This window comes from Hyalella azteca, unplaced genomic scaffold (genome assembly GCF_000764305.2).
Source record: "Hyalella azteca isolate HAZT.00-mixed unplaced genomic scaffold, Hazt_2.0.2 contig17769, whole genome shotgun sequence".
NCBI classification, from domain to species: domain Eukaryota; kingdom Metazoa; phylum Arthropoda; class Malacostraca; order Amphipoda; family Hyalellidae; genus Hyalella; species Hyalella azteca.
Window position 1 is genome coordinate 1 of NW_025947540.1, and position 16,234 is coordinate 16,234.

At 38.7% G+C, this 16,234-nt stretch overlaps 1 protein-coding gene across 1 annotated transcript; it reads right to left on the reverse strand.

Moving 5' to 3' along the window:
* Positions 1 to 2,197: 2,197 nt before the first annotated feature.
* On the reverse strand, positions 2,198 to 5,380 carry LOC125179466 (the record flags this gene model as incomplete). Its single annotated transcript, XM_047885385.1, has 3 exons — positions 4,265 to 5,380; positions 2,935 to 3,157; positions 2,198 to 2,329 (listed from the first exon to the last, which is right to left on the reverse strand). Coding segments are annotated over exons 1-3 (663 nt in total), but the record flags the coding sequence as incomplete, so codon positions are not given.
* Positions 5,381 to 16,234: the final 10,854 nt, after the last annotated feature.

The window sequence follows — 16,234 nt, forward strand, 5'->3', positions numbered from 1 at the left end:
GATACAATATTACCATAAAAATGTTCTTCTTTTAAATAAAACAAGTTTCAACTTCATAACGTTCTTAGTTTTTTATTTATTAACAAATTAAAAGGGTTACTTAATTCTGAAACACCCTGTATAATATACCGTGTACTACGGTCGTTCTAAGTTCTATATGATACCTGATGGATTTAAATGAATAAATTATAGCTTATCAGGACATAGGCAAGAAGCATATAAGCATTAGTATATACAATTAATGACCTATAGGTGCTATGACGACTAAGGGATAGAAAGAGTAATAGTGTGCCAGTAATCAGACATGCGTTAGCACAGGGGCATAATTAAGAACTAAAAAATCCAAACTCAGGCAAAAATTTTAATTCAATTTTATTTAGAAAATTTAATCGAGAATGAGAAAGGAAACTGATCCATAATTTATGAAATCTATCAATACGTTTAGAAAATTCCTCAGATTCTAGCCCAATATAAGTTTTCATTGATGCGACCAAAAGCAACTTAGTTGGGTGTGAAACAGTTTAAAATTTTCTATTATCACGTTCACTGTTCCTCTTTTCATAAAAACGTTGCTTTTTACTTCGAAAACTCGTGTAGTTTCCTATTTTGGTGGACAATCCATAGGTTGAGGTTTCGGAGCACAATTACAATTTCTTTCTAAATACAATTTAGTATTCACAGTATTCAAAATATGTGCATATACTAGCTAGCACTCCTAGAATTATAATTTTTAAAATAATTTAAATGATTTGAATTTTCCTCTCCTAATTTAGTCATTCTTTCATTTTTTTAGTCGATCCTATAAAACAATTAATACTTCTAAGTCTTTTGAACACAATTTATAACTGAAAATTTTTAGAACACGATTCATTTATTGCACTTTTGAAAACAAAATTCATTTTCTCCAGTCTTTAGAGCGCAGCGCAATTCATTCAAGCCTCGGAACACATTTTCACATTTCGAATTTTTCAGCCAAGCTCGACAATTTTTGACCAGGTCGTCGGAACAATTCTCATTTTTCCTGCTGAAGAGGAGCAAGCGGATTACAGCTCTCAGTCGCGCCGCTAAATGCGTTAATTTAAGAGCCACTCTATCTCTCCTATCACTGTTAAGCCAAACATAAGATCGCGGCCATCACTGATAAAACTTGCACATTATTTTGCTCGACATCCACCATTTTCCCACCGGAGTTTAGGCCATTAGTGGTTATGTTCCTAATTAACAATTTACGTGCCAATTCAGTGGAAGTTATAACGCTCCACGGCTATTGCGGACCCAAATTTTACCTAATTACAGTGCAAATTTGTACACTTTTGAAATTAAATTTTTTAATAAAAATTTCGAAGTTAACATATAAATGAATTCATGTCGAGCGCTTTAGATAATCATTAATGGGTGTCAATTATAGTGAAGTTTATATAATCATATGATATCATGATGAATACGAGTTTCAAACGCTACTGTTGATAAACGTTAAACTTAACTTCGTGACCGGAAAAATGAAAATATAGCAACACGGTAAATTGAGAATAAATAACTATCAAATTACGTAACAAATTTTAAATAATTTTACAGCTATCATGATGACTAATTTTAATTTGAATGAGAGATTACAAGATTCTAGAAAAGAAACACACACAAAAGTTAAATCTAATTTAGTCATTCAAAACACACTCATGCAATGATTGACAGGTTGAGGTTAAACTACATATTATTTTAATTCGTATGAAGTGGAAGTATTTCAAAATGAAATCTAACAAAATTATCGAGATTTCTTCTTTGTTTAGGCAGCATTCCCTGCATTCATTTAAAGCTGTTTATTCACAGGAAAAAGCAAGTGTGTGACTTCACAATAACGCAAGTTCAATTTTCATTAGAGGCTCAATTGGACGGCTTCATTTTAACGCATCTCGTTTTTAGCGCATTTTCTCATTTATAGAAAAAATGCACTATTGTGCTCGCCATGTCCGTCCGTCCGTCTGTCTGTCTATCCGTGACTTCACGTTTTCGTCGACGAGAAAATGCGTTCTCTGTCACTCACTGCAGTGCAGTGAGTACTGAGTTACATTTTTTGATCTTGATAGGTTATACACGTGAACTGACAAAATCTAAAACAATTTACAATTTTCCTAAACGGTCGGCATGTAGCCGAACAAATAATCACACTAAAACTATACGACTGAAGTGTGCAACCCACCTTGCCAGGAGGTGTGGTGACGAGCAGGTGGGCAGCCTGCAGCAGCAAACCCACTGGGACAGCAGTTATGGCTTGTTCCTTACACAGCACACCTAGCGCAGCCCAGCCCACCAAACTCCACCCGCCCCACGCCTGAGGCCAACATTGAGAATCTCTGATACTAAGTAAAGATAAGTTGGTAAGTAAAACGGTAGATGCAATGGCGCAATCAGGTACTGAAATTTTTACCAGGAATAAGAAACACGACATTAATTGCAAACACAGGCCTGAAAACTAAATGCATATTTCAATAGTCTAAAGTTTTTTGAGGATTTTTTTTACCGGCGTTCAAATGGCCTGCCGCCCAGTTAAATTAAACCACGTTGCCGGTTTTGTGGAATTATGATTAATTATGTTTTAATGTGCTAATTAGATAACATAACCGCGACAGGATTTAATCTGACTATGGGGTAGGCGACTAAAACGCCACCGCTTAACGGCGTTTTTTCCGATTATTGTACACACTTCGCTTTTTCATACACTCATTTATTACGAGTGTAAGGAACAAGCTTACACGTTTCTTACGTGTAAGCTCGCTTTTTTATGTGTACTTTTTTTACTTACACGTTTTTTCTTACACTAAAAATCACGAGAGAGCTCATGATTTTCAATACGCGGTGACATCAAGCGAGTTAGGTAGTAACACCTGGTCCCGATATTGAGCCAGTTAAGCACGTATAAAATTATAGAGCACTCACACGTCCGCTAGCGGAACAGAAGGAGGCGCAGGAGGCTCGGCAGGAGTTAGCCCGGCAGGAAGAGTTATGGCTGAAGGAGGCGCGGCAGGAGGCGACGCAGGACGAGAGGGCGAGTGAGAAGCAGAGGGCGGCGAGCAGCTCGGCGCGCCCCACGAGACTGGCTACCGCCTCGCAGTGCACAGGATGTACGGCGAACACCGCGCCTGCAGCTACCGCCACCACCCTATGGCAGTGCAAAGTGCATGCCCTGTTACAATCTACATCTACACCAGGAGCCATACTTTCAAAAAAAGTTAAGAGATCGTAAGTTCATCAGCAAATCATTGACGGCTTTTCAAGCAAAATCCACCAATCATAGACAAGAAAATAGAGCGTAAGTACTTACGTTCACTTAGTGAGTTTTGAAAGTATGGCTCATTGGGACAGAGTCCTGCGTAAACCTGCGTAGACTCCGAGCAGCGACAACGCTGATATTTCAGACAAATAAACCATTCAACTAAGCAGCGACAACGCTGATATTTCAGATAAATAAACCATACAACTGGCGTTATGAAACGATATTTTTGCTGCTCTCGCAGTAGCAGGCAGTTCGCACTTGCCATTTTATCCCCTAAAAAAACAGGTAAGGACATGCTGCTCACAGTGCTCAGGCTTGCCGGTCAGAAACTCTACTTCGCGTTTCCACCAGAAATTCTGTGTGGCAAATTGAGAATATATGGACTACATTGAGAAGTTTAAGCAAATCATAAGTATAAGTGAGTGAAATTTACGTGTGAATATAATAGGAGCAGGCACGATTCATGATGAAATTGGCGACATAAAGACATCAGAAATGAATGACGAAATTTCGCATCATACTAGACAATGTTTGTCAATAATGAACCAAGTGGACAAAAAAAGAACACTTAATGGGAACTTTTGAGATCTCTATTGATAAATCTTTAGTGAAAAGAAGAAACTCAGTTCACACGTATTATACGATAAATAATTAGAGCAAAAACTTAAGACACAAAGCTATTTTCATCCAATATGAACGGTATCACTTAGGCTCAAAATATGTACATCTTATGCCCAGAAGAGGTATATTTATCACATAATTGCAAATACTGTGCAGTACCGTGTTACCGTGCAGTTACTGTGCCGTGTTACCGTGCAGTTACTGTGCCGTGTTACCGTGCAGTTACTGTGCCCTGTTACCGTGCAGTTACTGTGCCATGTTACTGTGCCGTGTTACCGTGCAGTTACTGTGCCGTGTCACCGTGCAGTTACTGTACCGTATTACCGTGCAGTTACTGTGCCGTGTTAACGTGCAGTTACGGTACCGTATTACCTGGAAACGGCGGCGTGACGCAGCATCGTGACGTACGAGACAGTGACGCATGCGTGCAGGATGACGTTCGTGACGTGGAAAATACAGGAAGTTTCTATTAACGTCTTGGTGACTTCGTCACTGTCACTAGGTGCATCAATCCTAGTGCTGCTTGTTATTGGCACAGCGTCACTGCTGTCAGCACTAGTCAGGACGTTACTGAAGGGCAGTGCTTGACTACCATCACTTCTGATGCCATTAGTTACTGGCAATGGATCACCATTTATTTTATATATATCATTCACTGGGTCACTAGTTACAGGGGACATAATCACGTCACTGAATTGTCCGCTGTTATCAGTGGCTGTCTCAGTGGCATCACCACTATTTGCTGTGACACTACTAGCTTGCTCACTAGTAGCTCCAGCCCATCTACTAGTGGATGGCTTCTCTTTGCCATTAGTTTTAGTGCCCGCCGTGTTAGTGAAGCGGCCGTCACTAGCTGTGTCACTACTCCCCGAAATTCGTGAGTTAGCACGTCTTGGCACATCATTTAATTGATTAATTACTTCATCCCCTAAAAAATCATGGCGTTTCAAATAAAATTCTCGGAAACTATCATTGCACTGACTATTAAATTCATCATTCTCTAAAGCACGGGAATTTTCAGGCTCAAACTCATCACTTCTATGAGCATTTAAGTTCGCCGTGCGGCTATTTTCGAGGGTACGGATTTTTTTCTTTGTTAAAACTGAACTCGGACTTGAAAATCTACTAACTGCATCCTCAAAATAATCAGAAGCGCTAAAAATTCTGCACTTTTTACTACCGATGCTTTGCACGATGAATTTTTTCAGCTGTAGAGCATCGGAGTGAACTGCACCGTGTGATCCTCTTTCATCTAGAACTTCATTTTCCGAAATTGAAAAAGTTTCTCTAATCCGATACTTTTTACGGCGCTCTGTATGTGTTTTATGTTCATGATGAGGGATTGTGTTTAAAAAAGAATGATGCTCGAGGGAATGGGAGTGTGGTGCGCTGGAATGGGAGTGTGGTGCGCTGGAATGGGAGTGTGGTGCGCTGGAATGGGAATCTGGTGCGCTGGAATGGGAATTTGTTGAGCTGGAATGGGAATGTGGTGCGCTGGAATGGGAATGTGGTGCGCTGGAATGGGAATTTGTTGAGCTGGAATGGGAATGTGGTGCGCTGGAATGGGAGTGTGGGGCGCTAGAATGGGAATGTTGAGATGTTCTCTTCCTAGACGCCACAGCTGAGGCTATCAACGCGTTCCATCTGAAAAAAAACACACAACAAATTAATCCCGTTTTGATCAGACAAAATCTCAGACATTAATTTATCAGATTTTAATAATGAGACAAGATATCAAACTTTCATTTATCAGACTTTAGTAATCAGACAAGATATCAGACTTTAATTTATCATCTAAAACTTTTCAGACATTATTAATCAGACAAAATATCAGACAGTATACCGTATCAGACTTTAATTTATTAGACTTTAATTTATTAGACTTTAATTTATTAGACTTTAATTTATTAGACTTTAATTTATTAGACTTTAATTTATCAGACTTTAGTAATCAGACAAAACTCTCATCATCAGAAAAAGTGCCACTCATCAGAGACTGAGGGATGTACTCACCTGTGAGGGTGATTACATTCACTCACTGATCACTAATGAATAGTTACTATTACTCTCAGATAAATTAATGAGACCTTGAACAAGTGATGCAATTCGCTCATATGTGTGTCATCCTGACTTATTTTGACCCGGAAAATAACGTTTAGCTGCTACACGCAGCAAGTGAGTCACTATTTAGACATAATGACCCATCGATTTTTGTGAGTGATAATAGAAATAGTGAATTGCTAATAGTTTGCTAATATGATATATAATAGTTTCCAATTCACTATGCTAATAGTGAATTGCTAGTAACTCAGCCATAAGTAGGGTACTCATTAACCATAAGTAGATCATATATATTCACCTATAAGTGAGGGTAGTGAGGGGTCGCCACGACCCATGTGACCCTCGTCGGTTGAGGGGCGCCCCCCAGAAGTCGTGGGTCCACACCCCCCACTTGCCCCCACCCAGCCCCCCCACCACGTCGGGGTTCTGCAAGATCGCTCGACTGCCGAGAGAAAATTTACGATGTCGTTAGAAAGAGTGGAGGGAGAGAGAGATAACTTTACGACATGAGAGATAATGATATGAGCATGGTGATAACAAGGGATAACTTTACGACATGAGAAATAGTGATTTGAGCATGATGATAACAAGGAATGATTGTACGTTCCAAATATTGTTTCCATGATAGTGAATGAGTTCTCTTAAAGCTCACATACAGCAGCATGTACATTTACACATTCAAACATTGTTTGTTGCGTACCTCACAAGTCTATTACAAATTTAGATTATTAATAGTAAACTTAATATACATAGTACAATGGATTATCAAGCAAAGATTCGCTTAGGAAATGTGAAATTGTCAGCATAAAGTTTGCACTGGAAGCAGCCGTTGAATTTAACCTCCATCCTCTCAGAAAATATCAACTGCAAGACAATAAATCCAAGTGCCCTGACTTCAACTTCAACATCAAACAAATGGCCACAAGAAAAGCAGAAGCTGGATCATAAACGATGCCAGTTTATATAATTCATCTGCAAAGAACAGCAGAAAACAAAACATTGATTCTAAAATCGTCGTATATATATAGACGCGCGTAGAAAAGTTTTTATGTCAACTACAGCAACGAGTGACAAGAACAGCGGCTGTCGAGGCAACATCTGTCAAGTGGCCCAAAAAGAGCGCCCAAAAAGAGCAATTAATTTTTTGCGTCTGACCAACGCCGTTCGAAGACAAAAAAAGTAGCAAGGAACAAGAGGACAAACTTTACTTGTATATAAACAATATCGCGTAGCTCGGCCCGCTGCAGCGGTGTCTTCGTTTTCATGAAACAAATGCCGGCAGTTTTGCACACTCAAACTGAAACTCGGGGATAAAAAATTGCGGGGAATGAGCGTTTCATAAGAGCAGGTGTAGCGAGGGGGCTGTAGGAGAATTATTTGACAATGGTAAATATAATTGCTTAGAAGTATTAGACAAAGGTAATGAAAGTTCTTTATGAGGATTTTCCGGAGATGCTATACTAAACTTCTGGAAAACTAGTGTGAAAGCGTGTCAAATTTTTGCGAAATTGAACAGACGATACGTTGGAGAGAATTCTCAGGTACATTAATATGTAATGCAAATATAGCAGCTTCTACGATCAAAATAAATATTAATATTTCAATATATTTAAAATTAATCAAAATAAATATTAATGCTGTCAGCGCTGTAGCTTACATATAGCGCTGCCAATATTTATAATGATGCAGAATATAATATTTTGCAGTAAAGGCACCGGCTGCAGTGTATATTTTGCAGTGAAGGCACCGGCTGCAGTGTATGATATTTTGCAGTGAAGGCACCGGCTGCAGTGTATGATATTATACAGCGCAAATTGATAGGCATAATCCTACGCTGGAGATTGATGGGCCTTACGGGAAGAGCAAAGAGTAATTCTTTTAGTGCATAAAAAATCCAGGATTATTTTTATTATTAGGCAGTTTGACGAAACAGCCAATAATGTTGTTGTGTATCAGTAAATGCATCAATAACAATCAGTTATTGGGTGAAGAATGACAGCAAACGAAGGCAAACAAAGTCGCCTGCTATGAGAAAGTAACCGAAGGCAAATAAAGCGAGCGACACGGCAACACAGACATCAATATCCCTCGTTCCAAGTCCTCAAAACCATGCATGTTAATATAAGTTAGGGACGAAAACGTCAAAGGCTGAATGTATATTATGAATATTCGACAGCGTTCGGCTCTTTGCAGCAGTAGAGATTTTATGACTGCAGCTGCGCGGGCTGCGGCATCTCATGAATAATTACGCACGCATGCTCATCAATATGCCGCCTGCTCAGCGGTTACGCCTGCCTTGCGTTCGCTTGGGCAGCAATACGTGGGCGTATTATGGTCGAGTTATCCGTGGCCACGAGTGCGCTAGTCAGTGGCCACCGACGTCTGGATTGCTTATAGAGCACAGCAGGAGCTATACAACACGCTTAAGAATTATAGTCGTTCTACCGGTGGCCAAGTGTGTGCTAGGACGATGAAGGCGGAGCATCAGCTTGACCATGGAGTACGAAGTCCTAAACTCATCATAAGGTCATAAGGTAATTGGCCGCCTAGATACTATATAGGTGTCTAGTATATGAAGCATCAAGACCTAGGAACTTCATGGCGCCCTAGAGGATATACTGAACCTAAAAATAATATAGGCAGGTAATAGAAAGTTATTCAAATGATTTCAATGACCTTTGTCTTTTATACTAAAATTATTGAGGAATGAGAACAATGTGGCTGAATGAATATAATTGAAATAATGAGCCGCTGAAATAAATAATATGTAAATTAAGGCATTTGTAGTTGAGGGCTAGTGCTGTGGTTGGGTGAAAAAATATAAAGGTAGGTATGTAAAAAATATAAAGGTGGATGTAAAAATATAAATTTAGATGATAGGATCAGGAAAATAATGGAAGGGTGCAAGATTAAACTAACAGAAAAATTAATGATATCGCAATAAGTGCAAGAAAGAAGCCTCGAATAAACTCTAGATTCCAATAATGAGTGAGTGCATGAGTGAAACAAAGCACTGCCATCTGCCTGCATTAATTATTAGATCCGTGAGCAAGTGAATAAATTTTAATAGAATAAGTAATGAATAAATCACACGTTATAATGAATGCAATTCAGGACATTATAGTTCACGAATCATCGCCGGTGAAGCGAAGTTCGTTTACGAGAGATACGATTAAGCCTTCTTAATTTCGCGGGTAATCTGTTTACACATCAATTATTAAATTATTTGTTGGATAAAGTCAACTAAACGGAGATTAGGAGCCAATCGCGTAATTGTAATACCCTGATATGCACAGTGGAATAATATCATTTATACTATTTGATGAAGTAATATCCTCTATCCCTTAGTAAAGGAAGAATCATTATACTTTATTCAAGTAATTAGCCTCATCAGAGATAATGGATATCCCTTACAAGAACTGTGGTGCAAAGTTATATCCTTTGCACCACAGTTTATATCGCAGTAGTTACCACGCAACAGGTAATCAGCTTACGCGTCGGGATTGGGAGTCGAGACGGCGTCGGGAATGTGGCTGGAATATCGGGAACGATATTTGGAACCGCGAGAAAGGCAAGATTCCTGGTGAGTGAACGGACATGTTCAAGGAGATATGCCCAACATTTACATGTTCACAAATATATTCCGGATTTATTTTAGTTGGTTGAACATTTCCAAAACTTTTCTGTTCACTAGTATGTTCACGACAGATGCATGTTCGCTAGAATATGCCAGACTGTTTCATTTTCACAGAAATATAATAAAAAATTGCATAATTATTGCAAGCAGTTGTGTTTTGCTTGGACTCTTCACGGTGTTGAATTTTTGTTTTTGAGCGAAAAAATTTTCAATTTATAACCATTGTAGAGGGTGATACACTGCATGACATGATAGCAACGGGGGTTCTTCTAAGTGATAAATTGGCCTGGTATCAACAGTGCTGCGTGATACTCTGGCCTTGTATCAATGTTATCAACCTGTCTCTTATACACATCTAGATGTGTATAAGAGACAGAAGTTATATCCTTTGCACCACAGTTTATATCGCAGTAGTTGTAGTTCATTATCAAATAATGCTAGCCACATAAGGCACGTTACGAAGCTCCAGCTTAAATCAATATCTGTTAAGAAATGAAATGTTCTTTGTGTGGACGATACAGAAAGCTGCGGCTGGATTCACACAGAACTGTGTGCATTGCGGCTCCATGCATAATTACACACAGAAAACCCAACACACACAGAGCTTTTTGTATGTGATTCCTAAGCACGAATAGCCTGTAAGATTAGAATGAATGAGTCAGGCATGTACATATGCTATAGGAGCATGAATAAAAAGAGTTACGAATGAAGAATATGAATGAGGCATATATACTATGAGAAGGCCACGAATAATATAAGGGAAATATGAATAATATGAGCAAATCATAAGTAATATGAACGAGGCACGAATGCTGTGTATCAGCCATGAATGGCTCAAGAGCAGCATGAATAATATGAGGGAATTGTAAATAACACGAGAGAATATGAATAATATGAGGAAATAATAAGTAATATGAACGAGGCACGATTGCTGTATATCAGGCATAAATGGCTTAAGAGCAGCATGAATAATATGAGGGAATTACGAACAACACGAGAGAATATGAATAATATGAGGGAAGCATGAATGATATGAGGAAAGCATGAATAACATGAGTGGGGCATGAATGCAATTTTATTGAAGCTCGTACATAACTCGGCATTGACGAACCGGACAAGACGCGCAGCGCGCAAAATGTGTAGTTTTTAATGCGGTCTGTAAAGCTGGTCAAATAAATAATGTTTCACTATTTCAGTAAGACGTTCGACGAATTTTCGTTAATTAAATTTGCATATACACTCCAGTGAAAACATAAATAATTTAATGAAGTATGATGAAGTACATCTTAATTCTTCGTTTCCGGAGAAGAAGAGAGTTCAGATAAGTTCTGGTTCCAGATATACATACAAATACTGCCATGTATCAATACGGCATCAAATAAACCAACATTCATGAAATTCCGCTAACAAACTCTAAAATATGACTAAGCTCAAACGAAATCGTCTCATGTCAAGTCGTAGGAATTTTGATCTTACGTAAATTCGAATTTCACAATATAAACTACGTCACCAATAATCTAATAAATCATCCTACGTCAGGTACATTCTGGGAGCAACGGCCCTGCATGTGACGTGCCCACGTGTAACGTGTCTGCGTGTAACGTGCCTGCGTGTAACGTGCCTGCGTGTACCGTGCCTGCGTTTGCCGTGCCTGCGTGTAACATGCCTGCGTGTAACGTGCCTGCGTGTAACATGCCTGCGTGTAACGTGCCTGCGTGTAACGTGTCTGCGTGTAACGTCTCAGCGTGTAACGTCTCAGCGTGTAACGTGCCTGCGTGTAACGCGCCTGCGTGTACCGTGCCTGCGTGTAACGTGTCTGCGTTTAACATGTCTGTACGTAGCCCTTTGGGTATCGTGCGTCGTGTCACCGGCGGCTAACCGTGCTGACGTTGAACGTGCAACACGGCAAGGAAGCATGTCAATTTAGCTCGCTTTATTGGCATGATAAGCGACCAAGTGATGACGCATGGCAGACGCAGGCTGTGATATAGTGTCTTTCGAACGTCGTTTAACACACGCGCGGTTTGAGCAGTTTCAATTTGATGAGAAAATGATGGGTTGGCGATTGAATGGATTGCCGTGCAATTCCTGGGTAACTATCTGAATGATTCCAATGTGATTTATGAAGCAATGTTGGTGGTTCCAGACAATCTAAGAAGTGCAGATTTGTTGTGGTAAGGAATTACTGGCATCTGACGTAAAGTTCTTTTTGCAAACCGGAATGTCTCGTTCTATTGCCTTCGTTTCAAAGAAGAACTTGAATATAAATTATGTATTGTACGATCCATATTCTGCCAACAAAAATGTCGGATGAAATGTAATTTTTGTCTATCCATTGGAATTCTGTAATGGTTAGTGGTTAGTCTGCGTTCATAGGGTGAGTAAAGAGCTGAAGCGTTTATACGGAATCGGTCGTACTTAATTAATCAGAAGAGAAAAAAGACACAAATTTGAATTTCTGGGGCAATTCTGTTTATCTTTCATATAACATTCATTGAGGTTAGCGTTAAACAAATTTTTTACTTCCAATATGAGTTATCGGTAATTATTGCTTGAAAATGATATAAGTATAAAAAATTCGAGGAGACCAATATGGCTATGCCCTTTATCTGATGAAGATATATGTGTATAAACTGAACATTTTTGTCGAGACAATTCATTCAGTGCAAGTAATGCAAAAGAGTACCGTATATTTCAGCCATAAATAACGATAAAAAAATGCTCCGGTAAAAAGAGTATTCTATATTAATCTCAATGCAATTTGGAATGCAAGTTGATGTTTTCTTGGTGGCTTAGTACATTTTTCCCCGATATCGGTTTTGCTTAAAACACTCGAGCATGGACACTAAACCTTGCGCTGCGTGTAGATATTACAGCAGAATATTGATGCTCCGATATTGGTAAGCGTGTTCAGTGTGGCAGTAGGAGAAGCAACCTATAAGGCCTAAGAGTCAAGTTCAGGAGGCTGGTGATATGCAGTGATCTATGGCCTTATAAACATTGAATAATGGTATCGTAATGCCTTCGCGATGCTTTATTGCCCTCTTTTTATATCTGAGGGAGGCTGCCGCGAGAATAATGACGCTATCGCTGCTCCCACTGAGGGCCGTGGTAACGTATCCCTAAGGATGGCTGCTCCAGAGGCATCCCTCAGGATGGCGGTGTTATTGGCCACATCACTGGTACCACATCAATGTATCCCTCAGGATGCCGGTGTTATTGGCCACTGCACTGGGACCACATCAATGAATCCCTCAGGATGGCGGTGTTATTGGCCACTGCACTGGGACCACATCAATGTATCCCTCAGGACGGCGGTGTTATTGGCCACAGCACTGGGACCACATCAATGTGTCTGTACGGAAAGTTGCTTCATGGGCCACATCAGAGCATTCATCCCTAAAGGACTAGATGACTTTTTATCAGCAAGAAAATACATCCAGCCTGGTCCCGATATTGCTGTGAAAATTGTGTACAATGTTTCAATAAAAGTTCATCTCCGAAATAAATGTTGAGATTAAATCGCATTTAGGAGCACAAATTGAATGATTTTTAAAACTTGAACCAAAATCGTGTGGAAACGTCGGTAGTGACTTAGTAAATTAAATATTGGTAGCAAATTCCGTAGACTTTAATAAGCTGGAATAGTAAATTAACTATTGGTAGTAAACTCCGTATATTTCAGTTTTAGTATGCTGCAAGACTCGTATGCTGAAGGAAGCGACATAAACTAGTTAGTATTGCGTTAATTATTATTGTCACTGTATGATATTGAAAGATAAGAAGATAAACTATAATTTAATTGAAAAACGCCAGTTACTAAGTTGGTTAGATCGTGAAAGAAGTTTTAAGCAGGCTTGCTTGAATTAAAGAGAACAACATAGATTCGGCATAATATCCTGCTGAACGTTGATACCATTGTGCAACTCACATACAACTTATAAGTGATCGCTGCACATCTCAACGGTGCACAATAGTGCGTATAAATGAACAGAAGCTTCGAATGTAAGAAAATAACTATAATACGTATTATGCGACCTTGACAACACTGTACAACTACGCATATCAAGAAAAAAATGTAGATTTTATGGATACATGTTCACGGAGTACAACAGTACGTATCAGAGAAAATACGCTCAATATCTCACGAGAATTCAATTTTAAAGATACACCTAAATTGACTTCTCGTTATTTTGAGCACCCAAGAGCTGGGGTGAAGCAATCACTTTTCACCCAAACAATCATCCCAATCCCCAATCATTTGCACAAGGTCCCGGTCCCCCCGCCCCCTCCAGCACCCTGAAGTCCCCCCGTCCCCCCAGCACCCTAATCACAGGAGAGTGTGGCGCTCTTACCGAGATTGTGGCAGCGCCGTGGCGATGCTTAGGCACAGTGGCGCTTCAATGCCGCAAATACGGCGAGTTTACGCCACGACAGAAGTAGTGCTGAAGCTCAGTAATGGAATTGAATCACTTGAAAGCCGCCAAAGAAGGAGATGAAATTTTCTTGGAAATAAGGAAAGTTTGAAATGTGAAATAGCATTAATTTCAAGAAAATTACTCAGCTCTGAAGGCTGAGATGCTACATCACCTGATCGCTGCTCTGCAGACAGACGCTCACAGCAGTAAAGTTCATTGCAATTAAAGGATGGGACGAAGTTGACGTTTTCAAGTAAATTGAAGGAATGCGTCGGCGAAACAGCCAGTTATTTTGTGGGTCTTTTGCACAAGTGATACAAATGAATTAAACAATTATATGAATAATAAAGTTACAGCTGCCAGTAGTATTATGGAAAAATAAAAAATTATATTTTGCATAAGAGAAGCAAAGAATGAAATGTATCGGAAATCAAAGTGGCAGTTAAATACAATACTTTATTTATGCGACTAGTTAATACTTTTTACTTCACGACAGGAGAAAGTGTCGTATGTAGGAGAAATAAAAAAGAGTGTCCATAATATAAAAAATTTTGGGCGAGTGTACCATAGAATTCTATAAATATTAATGTACCGAAGGCATACTATAAATACGAGTCTACCGCCTGCATACTAATAATAGTTTACCATTGTTTGTCCAAATAAAAATGTATAAAATCGGTTAAGAAAAACTGCAGCGCAATAAAAAATGGGAACAAGTGTCGATCTTTAAAAAAGGTTTTTCTTCTATCGTTAAAATAAACAGTTTGGAAAACTCACTGCGTAAGGGGACGAAAATTTAGCATTAAATGCTCACATAATTGCCGCAATAAATTTTGCTGCAATTCAGGCGACGACTGCATAGGATTAAATGTAAGCGTAATGCAGGTAGCCTGGATACCGACCGCCATCTTGTCATCTACTTAAGTAGAGAAGAGGTTCTTCACTCAGGGTTTGTGGCACGTTTTGTTCGATAATTCCTTATTTATGTCATATTATTCCTTACTTATCTCATATAATTTCTTACTAATTTCATCTAACTCCTTACTAATCTCATATGATTCCTTATTTATATCATCTAATTCTTCTATTTTAGAAGTTTGGTTTTCGTTACGAAAAACTCAGAGAAGAAAAAGGAGAAAAATTTCGATTCTCCGAAAAAAGTGAACATTTGTCGTAAAAATTTCAATCTTGTTAAATGTTTTATTTATTTGGCAAATCACCTACAGTAGCGATCAGGGTGAGCATAACTAAGAGTCATTTTTTCACCATGTTTAATTCGTAATCAACGTTCAAGTATTGTAGCAGGTGTAATTTCATCACAGGGGCGTTGCCCCCAACTCCACGTATATAATTTAGGAGCAAATTCATGCAAGAAACCGAGCTTTTGCGCAAGCAAGATCTACATTTTTAAGCTTAAATAAGAAATTAAATTATGATTCGATAAACAAAATGAAGTAATATGAAAAAATTCTGACATATTATAAAGCTTGATAATAATATTTACATGAAAACTAGGAAGATTGATTACAGAAGAATCAGCAATATCTTGTTCAATTCTATAACAAATAACATAATCTTAACGATTGAAAGTATTTCTGATAATGTATACCTAATTAATATAAAATTTATTTGTTCTCGATTAGGTTTCGTTTTAGAAAAAACGTATTGCAAAGGAGCATAAATAACGTCATTGAAGGAAAATGAACGCCAGTTGCACTGATGCATCATGGAAATATAAAGCAATATACAAAATAGGAATAAGTTTTGTTAAAGACCAGAGAATTAGTTTTATTTATCCTCCCAAACTCTGGACGACAAACAAGCTGAACTTTTGAACCTCGGACTGAATTGTCATTTGATGCCAAAATTTAACAAGACAAAGAAACAAATCGAACTTGAATTATTGTATGAATCTTTATTGAAATTAAAGAATGAAAATAAAATTGACATAAACCCGAACTTGAAAGATCAATTAAGAGCTGAAGCAACAAAACAACGAGGAACATCGACGTCTTCAATCCTAACGCCAGATCTACGTCAGGCTGCGAAAAAACTCAGAGATAATGACCAAATTGTGATACGCAAAGCCGACAAGAGTAATTTGTTTGTTATTTTAGATAAAACTGAATACGTCTCAAAAATAAGTGATATCCTATCCGATGGCTCAAAATTTTGTCGAATTACACGAGACCCAACGGAACAAGTGCAAAGGAAAGCTAATAAGCT